The sequence below is a fragment of the Aspergillus versicolor genome (assembly GCF_001890125.1).
Source record: "Aspergillus versicolor CBS 583.65 unplaced genomic scaffold ASPVEscaffold_1, whole genome shotgun sequence".
NCBI lineage: Eukaryota > Fungi > Ascomycota > Eurotiomycetes > Eurotiales > Aspergillaceae > Aspergillus > Aspergillus versicolor.
In genome coordinates, this window is record NW_024467524.1 from 480,837 (window position 1) to 494,716 (window position 13,880).

A 13,880-nucleotide genomic window follows, 5' to 3' on the forward strand; every position below is an offset into this window, starting at 1 on the left:
ATCACGCTTCGGCGGCGCAGCCAATATTCAAAATAAATTGGGCAGCTCTAGATCACCGGCCTCGACACGTTTCTTGGAAATCAAAAGTCTCAATCTGCAGCAGTCAGAGTTCCACGAAGAAATCAAAGTCCACGCAATTTCTCAGCACTTTGTAACAAGAACCCCAAGACGGCAAGCGGTGGCAAAACCCCTGAAACTTAGCTCGGGGCCAAGAGCGGAAGGCGCAATGCAGATCACCTCGGCGTCTGCTGAATAATCAGCCACGTTGTGCATCGTGCACCAAGCACGCGGTCTGCCACAACGTCGACCCCTTGACAGTCGACAATCGAATAGAATGACTGAAGACCCGGCAGATCGTTGCCGCTGGTGATCTACTCTCAGCGGATTCAAAGACAGACAGGACGATCGGCACGCAGACTTTGGTTGAACTCCGAGTTTCCGATCGCCCGGGTTGAATAACTTGCCTCGACTGTCCCGACAGACTAACCGGGCTGGTCTGTGGTGGCGGAACCTGCCGCCAAACAGGGCCCTTATCGCCATTCTGCCTGCTAAAGACGTCGCCGTATTGCGGGTTTTTGGATACGCTTAACAATCTTCCTGGGCGATACCGAAAAAAGTCTCCTCGCCGGAGAATTATGAACTTTATCCGTATTATACCTGGCACCGCGGCGCCATTCTTCCAATCCTCCCCTTCTCCTTCTTTCTTCCCCTCTTCCTTCGGCCCCTCTCCTTGCCTCTAAGAACTACTTCTTCGCCCTGCCCGGTTCGTGAGTTTCTGTTTTCATTCTCAATCCATGGACCCCCACAGCGCGGATCACCTCCGCATCGTCCCCTATCCCCGATAATACTCGGCAATTAGCGCAGCACGGACTGCCGGTCAGACTTAACTCCTCAGCGGCAGAGAATGTCGCAGGCTGTCCAAGCCAAAGTACAGAAACCTCCGCCCCCATCGGCGCCTGCCCGTAAAAGGCGGAAGAGAACTGTCGTGAGTGGTGCGGCCGACGATTGCTTCACCTGCGCCCGCAGTGGCTCGTCGTGTGACCGCCGCCGCCCGTACTGCTCGCAGTGCCTACAATATGGGGTCGAGTGCTTGGGATACAAGACCACGTTGACATGGGGCGTTGGAGTTGCAAGCCGCGGGAAATTTCGAGGATTGTCTCTACCAGTGAGTGGCGCACAGCCGGCGGCTGCTGGGAAGGAGAAGCCTCGTCGTGGACCAGAATGTCAAAGGCCGCAACCGCCAAATAGTACGACAACCGTCCAGGACTCCCAGTCTTATGCCCAGCCTTCTCCGATCTCTAATGGGGCGCATGAGTCTGCTCCCCCGACAGAAGTACTGTCCCCTCAATTTCAACCGGTGTTCTGGAGACAACCAAGCCCGGCAAATTATCCATCTCATCCGCCGACACACACATCGACGGATTCATCAACAGATGTGGAATCAGTCTCTGCGCCTGGGAGCTGGACGGGATCATGGTCCCCGTCATTTCCCTCGCCACCAACAGCAGCGTGGTCATGTTCGTCCACCGAAGACAAGGAAACGGACGAGGCGATTGCAGAGGCGAGACGACGTAGCTCCTGCTACCATCCCGCGGCAAACCACTCGCCATCGTTATCTCAATTGCTTCTCGCACGGTCCGTTGGGCGAACCCCCCGCCTTCGATACTTAATTAGCTATTATGCAGAAGTCATTGCTCCGGTGATTGTGGCTTTTGATAGCCCAACAAATCCCTTCCGTACTTCCGTCTTGCGTATGGCGCAGGTTAGTACGTCTCTTCAAGAGGCGATTGCCACCTTGTCTACCAGCAACCTGCGACAGAGACGTGAACGGGGAACCTTCTCAACGGGGCGGACGGAACCTGCGCGGATGTCTTCCCTAGCGCATCGAGCTTTAACTGATGCATCGATGCAGGAAGGCTCCGACCCTTCCGTCCCGGACGGGTTTGCTTTGGAGGAGCAATATCATCGTGCTATGGCGGTCAAGGAACTGAACAGGGAGCTGGCTGACCCGCACAGGAGGCTCTCGGACTCAGTCCTCGCCACCTTGTTAATACTATGCTTGTTTCATGGTTGTGACACCGGGGTTGGTCAGTTCAAAACCCAGTTTGCTGGGGTGACCAAGCTGCTCGCGATCCGGTTGCGCTCCTCCCCGTATCCGTCGGACGAACTGAGATGGTTCATCCGTATGTTTTCATGGTACGACACCATGACGGCGACAACCAACGACCGTGAGATTCAACTGCATAACAAGTATATTGACCTCACTGCCACCGCTGGTGATGAATGGGGCCTCGAGAACCTTGCTGGGTGTGATGCTGATTTGTTCAAAATCATTTCACACCTGGGTCGGTTGAATCTCCTCAGCCAGAGCCAGGAAAATAGCACACAACCTTCACCGCACGTCTTTATCTCTACCTCAGTCCCGCCGCCGTCAATGGCGTACTACACTCCCGATGCGCTCCTCTCAAGGGTCCCGACGCAAAGTGATCCGTTTGTTTTCCCTTTGCCGACCCTGCCGCGACCCGGCGACCAGACCACGCAGCCTCGGTCTCCAGCTTTCTTGGCGGAGTGGTATTCCGTCAGACAGCAATTAGAGGCGTGGCGGTTTCCACAAGACAGAGTCGACCAAGGGTCTGCAACCGGTGTTATCCCCCCATCGATGCACGCGTACATCTCACCACCCTCCTCACCGCTCTGCCAGTCGGGTGTTGCTCCTCAAAACGTGGAGGACGTCTTCCACATATCTGAAACATTCCGGCACTCAGCTCTCCTCTACAGCGAGCGCCTCGCATACCCGGATCTAGCCTCGTCGCACCCTCGCATCCAGCAGATTGTGCAGCGCTCAATATCACATATTGTAGCAGTCAAGTCCGACGTCTACCTGCTGTGGCCTCTATTCATCACCGGCTCAGAGTGTGTTTTCGAAGAACATCGTAGAATCATCCAAGAGCGCTGCCAGGATATCTCCAAGGACTCGGGTTTCTGCAACAATCTTTCATGTCTAGAGCTGTTGCAGAAAATCTGGGCGGACACTACTGCTGAAATGAACGAGAACAGCGCTTACCTCGCATCGCCCGTCTACCCACAGACTTTGCCGCTTGAGGCGCCTTTCAAAGGACCAGGGTTCCGATGGCACCATTTGATGCAGGCTAAGCGAGCAGAAGGAGAATATATGGTGGTGTGACGGTTATGGAAGTTCATGTATAACGAAACAAACTAAAATTAGAAACGGCCGGCTTTGGATATATCTCACTTTAATGAAAAGCCTTTACCACTTTCACTAGATATTCGTAAGATTTGCTAGATCATTGGGTTAAGAGAGTCCAAACAAGAAGCTTCGATACCATCCGGGCAGTAGGTAATCGTCAAATAACCCATGCACTACTAACCCAGGCCCACAACTTCAACTCCAGCTCAACCACCTCGTCAAACCCCCATCCATGACCCAGTGAACAATTAACATCGACACTCCAGTCCACCATCTCTTCCGTCTCACCGAAACCAGTAAAGAAATCTAGCGGTGTCGATTCACTAAAAAAAAAACCAGCCTTGAAACCGACACCGGCCAGGCAAGAAAATCTCTTTCCATTGCAACAACCAAGCAATATTATGCTAGGGGTGACCACGACCAACTTATGGTTCTGCCTGTTGGCTTGTGTTTTTGTTTGTTGGTGTTCATGTATTTATGCATGTCTTACTGTTGGAGCTTATTTATCCTTTGAAGGAAAGTCGGTAATCGATTTACCAAGAGCCAAAAGTCCAGAGTCGAGACTCCAGACTCAGTATATGATTACGTTTGGACTGTACGCATTCTGATGCACTGTACTGTACCGCTCTGCGCTGCACTGCGCTGTGCTGCAGCTGCTCGATATCGGATATCGGAAGGAGCGGTATACAGTATACAGTATACACTGTAGTCCTTCACCCGGCTATCAAGATACTAGATACTACCTTACCGCTAGCTCCAGGGATGAAGAAAACTGCAGTGGGCTGCACTGCACTGCACTGCATGCGGGAGATGAACTTGAAGATGCTAAAAGTTAAGGTTCTCGGCCGGCCTTATCTACAGGATCCGAGCTGGAGAGCTGTCGAGTCCCCCTTACATCGTGCATAAAGTATGAATCTTGAACTGGGTACTCGGTAAGTTGGAAGTACCGGGAGCACTAAGTACTATCCGGTAAGTCTGTGTCTGTGCAGTCGACGTCTGTTTTATGCTTTATGCTTTATGCAAGATGCGATATGCGATATGCAAGATAGCATACTTTAGTTATGAGTGGTGGTGCAACTTAGTCATAGACAATGCGATGCAATAAATCTGGGAAATCAGGCAACTGAATCTAATACCGCAGTTGTACTTTTACTAAGTTCCAGTTGTAAAATTGAACATTTGCCTTTTCCCTTTCAAGAAGAAACCTGTTTTTTTTTTTTTTTTTTTTTTTTTNTTTTTTTTTTTTTTTTTTTTTCTTTTTTTTTTTCGAGGTTGAATAATGAACAACGCATACAACCAAGTACAACCTACTACCCCTCCACCCCTCCTGTCTGTCCCCTCCACAGTCCACACCTCCACTCGTTGCTAGGGCACTGACGCTACGAGAGCCCTAGTAATCTCGAGACGCCCACGAACTAACTTACTAGTGGGAGTGTATGGAGCGGAAAAGGTCTCCAACAATTCTGCACTCGAATACGATCAGCTGTCATTGTTATCATGCTCGTGGGTCTCGAGTCATACGGAGAAAAGCGAGATGGATACGAGTTGGGCTGGAGGGTTAATGGAATCCTGGAATACGGTGTCGACGAAGCGGGGTCCTATCAAGAATGAGAACGAGGGCTAAGCTCCTCAAATACCCAAAGGATGCAGTATCAGTATCACCCATCTTCCATAAAAAGTCATACTATCGAGTAATATCGACAAAAACAAGGCCAAAGGGAAGGAGGAAGAGCGGTCTCCTTGCCGTCCATTCGACTTCAATGCCAACACCCAGATAACAAAGAAAAAATAATCCACCCTTGATACTGAGTGAAGTTCAACCCACCACCACAGCGGTTACTCGGCGTGTCAAGCGCTCATTTGCGGGGATATCGCCGACTCCACTCCGTTGGACAGCACTGCACATGTCGGGGCAGGCTAGTGGGAACCGACCTGCTCTTAGTCTGAGTCTTGGGTAGAACGATAGGGATTAGGGTCAGCCTTGCAGGTGCAGCCAGCAGCGCAGGCGCATAAGGGCCGATTTTCTCGGGAGATACAATCGCTAGCGGTTAGTGTGGTGTGCTTGTACTCGTGTGCATACAACTCGACAACACCGTCGCTGAATACTAGGAGCTAGCGCTGGATGACGCGACCGGCCGAGTCTTTCAGTTCCAGGGTTTGGATGTTGAGTTGTTCGCTGGTTGCATGTTATGTGGGATGGCTGATGGTATGCAAGGCTGAAGAGTGTAAGACGACATGAATAGTTATACCCCGTAATGCTGGTGTAAGCCTTCCAAGCCTTGCATTCATCATTCATCATTCATCATTCATTCCATTCGAGGGCCGAGTATTTGGGTATCCAAACTCGAATTACATCAATTTCTATATTTTACGGGGAGAACATGTTCGTGTCAGGCTCTGTTCTGACCACTCAAACCAGGTAGATGGAGCAAGCCTGGACAACGTGCCAACAAAAGTCCCATGCATGCATTATGTGCTTGGGGGGTAGGGCTCAGGGCAAGGGCTGGATGCACACAAATCCTTCCAGCAGGTGAAACCAGGGATTTTCCTTGCTTCAGGTGCTCATTTCGTTTGGCCGCACGATCGGCGTGAGGCTGGTGGAAGCGAATCCTGCCAATCCAGGGGAAATTACTCTCAGACACACCGTGACGACGAGTCAAGGGTGAATCTTTGGAGCTGAGATGCTCGGAGAGGCGAGGAAAGGGGATGGGAATGCACGAATCACACGACCAGGCATCTCCTGTCCAGAGCCGGAATTGGCAGTCTCGAGCAAAGGCCGGGGGGGAGAAGGTAGAGACGCGATGCAAGAGGTATGTGGAAGAGGCCGCTCGATCGCTCCTTCCCCCTTTGCCAATGAGACACGGCGTCCCGGTAAGTGACAATACAGTACGGTCGTACGGGACAATGAATAAATGAGACGGAATATAAATATCGACAATATTAAATGGCCGCCCATGATTGCGCAGGAAATTGAGAATAAGCAGAGCAAGGGGTGTGAAAACTCTGATGGTGGGCCGTGATCTGGCTAGTTCGTCTCAGTCGCACTCAGTTTCGAGCGCCGAGTCTGTGCTTGTCGCTGCTTGCTAATATATTGGGCCTTTGCGATTCGCAGCTGGTGAACCGTTGGGTCGGAGTTATTCTGTCGGGCCCATTTCCCTGCGATCCGAAGTTCTAGCAGCCCTCGAGCTTTTTTCCATCGTCCTTGCCAATCTCATTGGTGCCGTGTCCCTCGCATCAGAACACCATGTGCGCCATCAGAAGCCTCTTCTCAACCCGAGTGCGAAACGCATGCTTGCTTTTCTGTGCTAGGGGTTACACTTTGCCCTAGAACGGCTGGCCTCGCTGGCAGGCAGCAGTCGCGATCTCTGCCTCCTGAATTTTAATTCAACCGAATGATTCAACTCATCCATGAATCCAGGCACTAGTGACCCCAGTCTTGTCGTATTTCCAACTTGCGGTGACCCGTTGCCCTGTGTGATGGTGTGGTGGGTGCCCAGCAAGTCGGCGGTAAAGCCCATCGCACAGATGGTTGCCCAACAGGAGTTTTTGCCTTTTTACTTTTGCATCGCTGCAGTCGCGGCTTAGCGAGGTCGAGCTTATTTTGCTGGGTCGTTTGATCCACGGAATGCAGCGGATGCATCCGGTAGCCTTCCATGGGACAGACTGGTCGCTCTGGGGACATGACCTCACATCCAGAATCGTCCCTGACGCACATGCAGCCATGCGCCATATGGCCCGGGGCCAGTAATAATAGTGGCCACTCTCCGGACGCTCTGGCTGGCCTTTTCTCGCAGGTCGATCGCCCGCCAATGAAAAAATCGGGCTGTCTCTCGCCACAGCCACACCTCCATACCAATAGGCAGCCGTCTGACGGCAGATTAAACACAAAGAAATCTTGACTCAAGGTGAAATTTTATTTATACACTGCTCAGCCGCCGTCTGGGGCGATGACGGCTCAGCCGGTGACTCACTGCCCGATCCATATACCCTCTCATTCCCACTCTGGTAGGCTCCTGTTTTCCGCGTGTCCAGCTGTGTGAGAAAGCACCAGCGTAACTGGAGGGCAGTGGATGGCCCTGAGTCAAGGCGAGGCGAAGGATAACCTATATCTTGAACCCGTGCCTTGACGGCGAGAGACGTGCCCAACGTGACTCAGACAAATAATCCAGAAAGCAGGAGTATATAAAGCTGCGAAGGCCATGTCGGCAGAACTGCATGAATTAAATGATAATTATTGATAAATCTAAAGTACCAGCTGTCTGGAATAATACGGTAAAACAGCAGCGCTGAAATTTACGGCGCCAATACAGCCCCACCGGCCGCCCGCTTACCGCTGGGGCCCACAGGCTCCAAGACACTCACTGCACTTTTCATACAAAACTGGTTCGCCCTCGCTCGCTCTCTTTTAGTCTGAGTCTTCTCCCCTTGCCATCCAACTAAGCTACACCATCGCCCATCTTGGGTTCACATCCAATCTCGCTCTTTTCGCCACTGTCGCCAGCTCTCCTGGGTTCACTCGGCTTCCCCAGGATTTGTCACTCTCGTCCCATTTGGTCTTCAGGAGTCGCCTGGAAGATCCTCGGTCCTTCGCCGTCATTCTCTGCTGAGACTCAGCCTGTTTGCTCGATTTCAACTCAACGCTCGGGTGTCCGACATCGTTCAAATGCACCCTTCGCACATCACAAGCTTTCAATCCTCCTCTCCCCTCAAAGCCGTGCCACGGTGACGCCCCCGTCGTTGATATCTCGATTTCGTTGTCCTTTTGATCGGCGTCGATCGGGTTTTTCTGGACGATATCCTGTACAATATACTGGGTTGTGATTTTTTGCCTGCTCTTTGATATTTCTTTTCTGGTTTGTTAGCTTGTTCTGTTGTTTGGTTAATCGGTAATTGGGCTCTCAAAAGTTGTCGATTTCTTCGGTCTGCTTTGATATATTGCATTTTCGACTATCACACACACCCCCCGTGACTCGGCTCTTATATTCATGCTCGACTCGCGATAATGTACCACTACTCTAGTCCACCTCCCACTGGGTGGCCCTCGTTCGACTACATGAACTCTCCCCCGACCTCTCCTCACTACGCCTACTATGCGAACCAGTTCACCAACCCCTTTGTTTCGCCGCGAGGTCCGACGAAGCGCCATGGCCGCAAGGCCAGCTACGCAGCGCCTCCGTCCGCATACAGCCATGGTTTCTACGGCGCAATGCCCGAATTTGGCACCCCGTCCAAGCACGAGAATGTAAGTGCCTTTTTTGGTGGCATTCCGCCCTCCTACTACCGTCGCAAAACCATGTCCGGTGCTCCCGCTGGCATCTATGACTACGGTGCTGTCCCCTTCCCTCGACAGCAGTCATCCCGGAAACGATCTATCTTTGTGGATGTGGTCGATGATGGATACGATGATATGCCTCGATACGCCTCCCGCGAGGAACCAAACAAGTCCCGCCGGCGCCCGTCAACGTCCCAACGGAAGCCAAAGCCAACAACCACTGATCCTTTCTTTTCCTCTACCCAGGTCCCTGTTTTTGACGACATTGATGCCGCCAAACGGTCGCGCGCCCGTCGCCAGTCAACTTCCACCCGGAACCCGACCAAGCCGAAGCCCGCGACAGCGTCGAAACCCCCACCCAAGGCCACCGAGGAGGATGCCGAGCGCGCAGGAATCCCGCCAGGCTACTCAATAAAGAACTGGGACCCGACCGAAGCGCCGATTATCCTGCTTGGCAGTGTGTTCGACGCCAACTCGCTCGGCAAGTGGATCTACGACTGGACCGTTTTCCACCACGGCGCCTCAACTCCAATGGCCGATGTCGCAGGCGAACTCTGGCTATTGCTAATCAAACTTGCTGGTAAAGTAAAGAGGGCCGCGGAATGTGTGGACCGGATCAAGGACATTGATTCGCAAGAAACCGTGGAGGACTTTTTGGAAAGCGGGAAGCGGCTGTGGTCGCGCTTCAAGAAGCTGCTGAGGACGTGCGAGCAGTTCATGTGGAAGGCCGCCAAGCGAGAAGGTGGCAAGTCGGTGTCGATGGGCCGCAACGCAGGCTGTGAATTTGTCGAGTCGATCTTTGGTCGCGACCGTGAGTTGGAGAATACGGAGAAGCTGATGAATAGTGTCCGTGTATGGAATATGCGATTTGACGCAAACTGCGACGACATACTGCGCAAGCGAACCGCTTAGCTACAGAAAAACAAAAGACATGCGCCTGATGGCGATGAGATATGTGTGCCATGTGCCACAAGATTCGATTCGAAGTTTCGAATGATTACCACTACTATTGCACCTTTTCCGGATTGCATTTGAGCGCGTTTGGATTGCGATTGCTCGTTGCGTTCTGATCTTTGTGATTACAAGCGATATTTGACGTTCAACGTTATCTGCTTGATTTTAACTGAAGAGTCTTTCCTTTGTTTTTTCCTTTGTTGCAGTTTCCTTTTTATCTTTTTTTTTTTAATTTCCCTCTCTAGCATTGGGACGGGATTCTGCTTGATTTACTTGATTCGATTTGGAGTGCATGCTCATGGGAGTCATTTGCATCTCTGCTTTTATGATACCATTCTGCGAGCTGTTCAAGTTCTTCAGTTCAGTTTGTTGGGTTGATTCCTTCTTTGCTAACCCACTACCTAATCAAACTTATTTACCTTGGATTACTTTGCAATATACTTATACTTCTTTACAATCAAGTTGTAGTACACCAGTTGATGTCATTACAAGAACAGTTCATCAAGCCATGCCCAAACCGTAGTAGCCGTAACCTTCAGCAATCACATCACATCTGCATGCAACGTTATTAGCAGTACCCCTCATTCGCCTGCAGCCTCGTCACTGCCCGGCGCCCGCAAGCGCCCCGCCAAGGTCTTCACTTAGCATGAGTAACTATTCAGTACCAAGGCCGGAATCCGGGTTACAGTACAGAGCTCGCTGCATTCCTCTGCTATTCTTATTGTCTGCATTTTTCGCGGTGTTGATGTTGATGTTGATGTTATTGTTGATATTGATAGCGAGAGTATGCCCCGCTCGTCGAGGCGTGGTTTGCACGGGCAGCATTCTTCGCGACACGTCCGTTCCATCCACCAACCAACCAACCAACCAACCAGCTCAACCGTAACATAATAACAATACCCGAAGCAGCACCTGAAATGCCTCTAATCCATGGATCATAACCATACCTGGTATTCCGGTATCTGGTCTCGTATTCTAACCGGTCACTTCACTTCATAGTAAGGTAATAATAGCGAAGTTCCGCCGCTCCAACTGAACCCTGGCAGCCAGCACTGGTTCTCCAATCCAATTAATATCGGCCAATAGGCTAGAGTCGGGAGGATGCGCGTTCGTGTCCACGTGCGCCCGTTAGCCTGGCCCGAAAGAGTCCGGGAGGGGTACAGCAAACATCCAGCCTATCACTTTCTGGCTTGGTTGGAGGGGGTTCTTGCAGGGGCAGGGGCTTTTCGGTATTGGTATTGGTATAGTACTGGTACTACTCAGTATTGGATGCATGTTAACAAGGATACTGACATACATACCACTTAGCAGTGATATTTGGAGTGGAGGGGTGGATGGGGATGAATGGGAGGGAGGGAGGAGAGAGGGGGGCGGAATGAGGCTCTTGTTGGACTTCTCTCGGCCTGGCTGCCAATTTGGTTAATTTAGTTGGACTGGGTAAGCAATGGTATTGTCCACGACGAGAGTCGGGTGCTGTGCAGGATGCAGATACGAGTTGGCTGTCGATGGTTGATCCTGGGCGTATATGGGGCTGAGGTATATTCTAGATTATTTCTGGATTTGTAGTAGTTGGACGAGGGATTTTAGGGTGTGGCGGTATTGGAAGGACTCTTACTTCTTGTGACTGGGCAGTTATGCTTGGTGAGGTGTATCTAGAGAGTATATGTATATTTGTAGTGAGAGTACTCCACAAATACGTGATATTCAGTCCTGACTTTTGTTAATGAAGTCGAATTACTACATATAATATTAAACTACCTAGTATCCCAGATCATAACTATACTATGCAGTGTAGAAGTGTACAAAAATATATTATATCGTCACGCAAATTATCTAAACACGCCAATATATAAATATCAGATCACCCATCTAACTCATATCTCTGAGACATGAGACCGGGGTGGAGGGTCTGATCGAAGATTAGACTCCGTACGGAGTGAGTTGATTGTATAGAATTATATAGCCCTTGAAAGAGGGCTATTCTAGTATTCAAGCTCTATTGCGATGGGTCACTATCAGGCCGAGACCCAGGCCTCTCTATATCTATACCCAAACATCCAACACCAACATCTACAGACCACTCACTCAGAAAACCACACCAGCCATCCAAAAGAGATAATCACCTTCAAGCCCGCACTAAGCCACAACGCACTCTCCATCCCCCCACGACTCCTACTCAACCAACCACCCACAATCGCCCCAACCAGCAAAGAAGCCACACTCCCCACGCGCCGGTTCCGCTTAACATTGCCCCGAACATCCCGGACAATCTTCGGATCACTCGCAACATCAAAGTAAACACTCGTCAGCACCACCGTCGGAATCTCATTAAACCCAAGCCCACGCGCCGCAGTCATCGACCCGGCAGACTGGAACGCCAGCAGCGCAATGGGGATGAGTTCCAGGAACAGCTTTCCACCCGTTAGAGACGCAGCCTCGGCCTGCGTGTGCGGGATCAGGTCCCCCTCTATCAGCGCGACTGCGATGATGACCAGGATTCCCTGGAAGAGGAATGAGGAGAACAGGGTAACGCGCTTCTTGGGGCCGATGCTGCGGCCGTAGAGCGAGAAGAGCAGCGCGCCGATGAAGAAGGCGACGATGGAGACGAGCGATTTGAGCCAGCCCCATGGTTTGCCGGATGGGAGGTTTGAGGCGCCTAGGCCGAGGAAGATTGTGTTTCCTGGTTTTGTTAGCAAGTCTACTCCTTGTTGGGCCGATGTCGGACATGGTGAGTCAGTGGGACGAACCGGTTTGCATGGCCAGGAAACAAGACCAGGCATTGTAGGCAGCGGAGTCGCAGAGCCCGGTGATGAAGCAGAGGATGAGACAGAGGAGGTCAGCATATCTGGCTGAGACGGACTGCGACCAGAGCGAGGTCGCGGTTCCCGGCTTTTTCTCGCTCGGGGGACCATTAACGTTGGTGACCTTGAGATCGCCATTGGCGGTAGCATTGTTAGCTTCGATGTCGGCCGGGGATGCCATGTCTTCCTGCTATATCATGGAAGCCTGCGCAGTGGCCAGTAACCAGTGAATTCTGAGAGAGGAGGGGAGGTGAAGAGGGAGGAAGCAAACTCTGCGGCGTCGGAATTTGAACCGACGGCGATGCGATCGGCGGCAACTGACAGCCTCGTAGGGCTGAGCGAAATGTCGGTGCCTGGGAAACATGCACAACAAGCACAGCTGCGATGGCGCAATTCCCACTAAGACTGTGCCATTATTAGCTGAATCCACCGGCAGTTTAGAGAAATAAATAATAAGTCCCTAAGTTTAGCAAGTTTGCGCTGTACACCGCAGCGTAGTGGTCTAGCAGAAGGATGCAACAACCGGAGTTGAGATAAATCTACAAAGCTTGGCAGATTATTATTCCTTGCGTAGTATACAGGGTAAGATTCTTAATTAATAAGGAACCTCTTGAATCCTATTCCTGGCTGGGGTCAACTTGTAGGAGCCTTGTGGACTGTGCGGGTCCTCAACCCGCTGCGGTGACAAGCTATCAATTTGTAACAATCATTGATCATTGCAATACCGTAGGCATAGAGCTAGAAACCAGGAAGCCTGAAGAAAAGAATACAAAGAGTTGTGAGACATAGGGCTGAACTGCAGTTCGCCTTCTTGGAGTAATCTTATCCACTCTACACCAAGATGCAATCCTTCTCACACACTTCGAAGCAGTGTTTCCATACTTTGATATACTTTGGCCCAATTTGTACCAGAAATTTGCTCAGTCTCGCTCTCGCCGCTGTCGGTCTCGGACCCCAGCGGATATGGTGGAGAGCAAGGATTATTAGCTATTAGCATATTGTGTATACTGTGTCTAGAGATTTTTGGAAGTTAGTTTAGAGGAGGAATTGGTAGGGTGGTATCTTGATGGATGTTCTTAGACAGCCGCTCTCATATACTTAGTTGGCATTTTGGATATGCAAAACAGCTTGCGCCGAGAGTTAAACTTTCTGTGGCTTGAGGATTAATTATTTGATTGTAATTGGTACTTTTTGGATCTACTGATCGATTAAGACCTGGTCAGAACTGCTTGCTGCAGCCATAGGTGGACCATAATTATATATCTGACGCGGATTTGAATACCGAAATGCAGTCCAACTTACTAAACCCTGCTGTTATTACACTTGACAGCATCATAATTGATAGAGATGAAGCCGGATGCTCCAATCTCAAGGTGGTTGTCGTTTTGATGAATGTGGTTGTGCCGGTGGCGATATCGCTCGGGCAGGCCATTCGTTGCCACGTTTTGACGATGTAATGTCTTTCCAACATTGGAAATCCAAACATGGGTTCCCCGCACTGGGGATTGAACCCAAAACAACGCCAAAGAGAGCACTGAACCACATCTCGACAACTCAGAGAAGACCGTGGTCCACCTAGATTGTCTGGACCATGGCCCATGACCTCATGGCCCCCATTGTGCAATCATAACTTCCCCCAGGACGG

The 13,880-nt window shown here is 50.9% G+C and overlaps 3 protein-coding genes across 3 annotated transcripts; 2 read left to right on the forward strand and 1 right to left on the reverse strand.

Moving 5' to 3' along the window:
- Positions 1-904: 904 nt before the first annotated feature.
- On the forward strand, positions 905-3,184 carry ASPVEDRAFT_48241 (Zn(II)2Cys6 transcription factor; the record flags this gene model as incomplete). The annotated part of the gene is made up of 2 exons (XM_040813972.1): positions 905-1,247; positions 1,332-3,184. 2 exons carry the CDS (start codon positions 905-907, stop codon positions 3,182-3,184), a joined length of 2,196 nt encoding a protein of 731 aa, XP_040661721.1.
- A 5,026-nt stretch (positions 3,185-8,210) lies between these two features.
- On the forward strand, positions 8,211-9,392 carry ASPVEDRAFT_77735 (uncharacterized protein; the record flags this gene model as incomplete). The annotated part of the gene is made up of 1 exon (XM_040816437.1): positions 8,211-9,392. The coding sequence occupies one exon, from the start codon at positions 8,211-8,213 to the stop codon at positions 9,390-9,392; it is 1,182 nt and encodes a 393-aa protein (XP_040661722.1).
- A 2,123-nt stretch (positions 9,393-11,515) lies between these two features.
- On the reverse strand, positions 11,516-12,416 carry ASPVEDRAFT_122427 (YoaK family protein; the record flags this gene model as incomplete). The annotated part of the gene is made up of 2 exons (XM_040805982.1): positions 11,516-12,114; positions 12,182-12,416. The coding sequence occupies 2 exons, from the start codon at positions 12,414-12,416 to the stop codon at positions 11,516-11,518; spliced, it is 834 nt and encodes a 277-aa protein (XP_040661723.1).
- Positions 12,417-13,880: the final 1,464 nt, after the last annotated feature.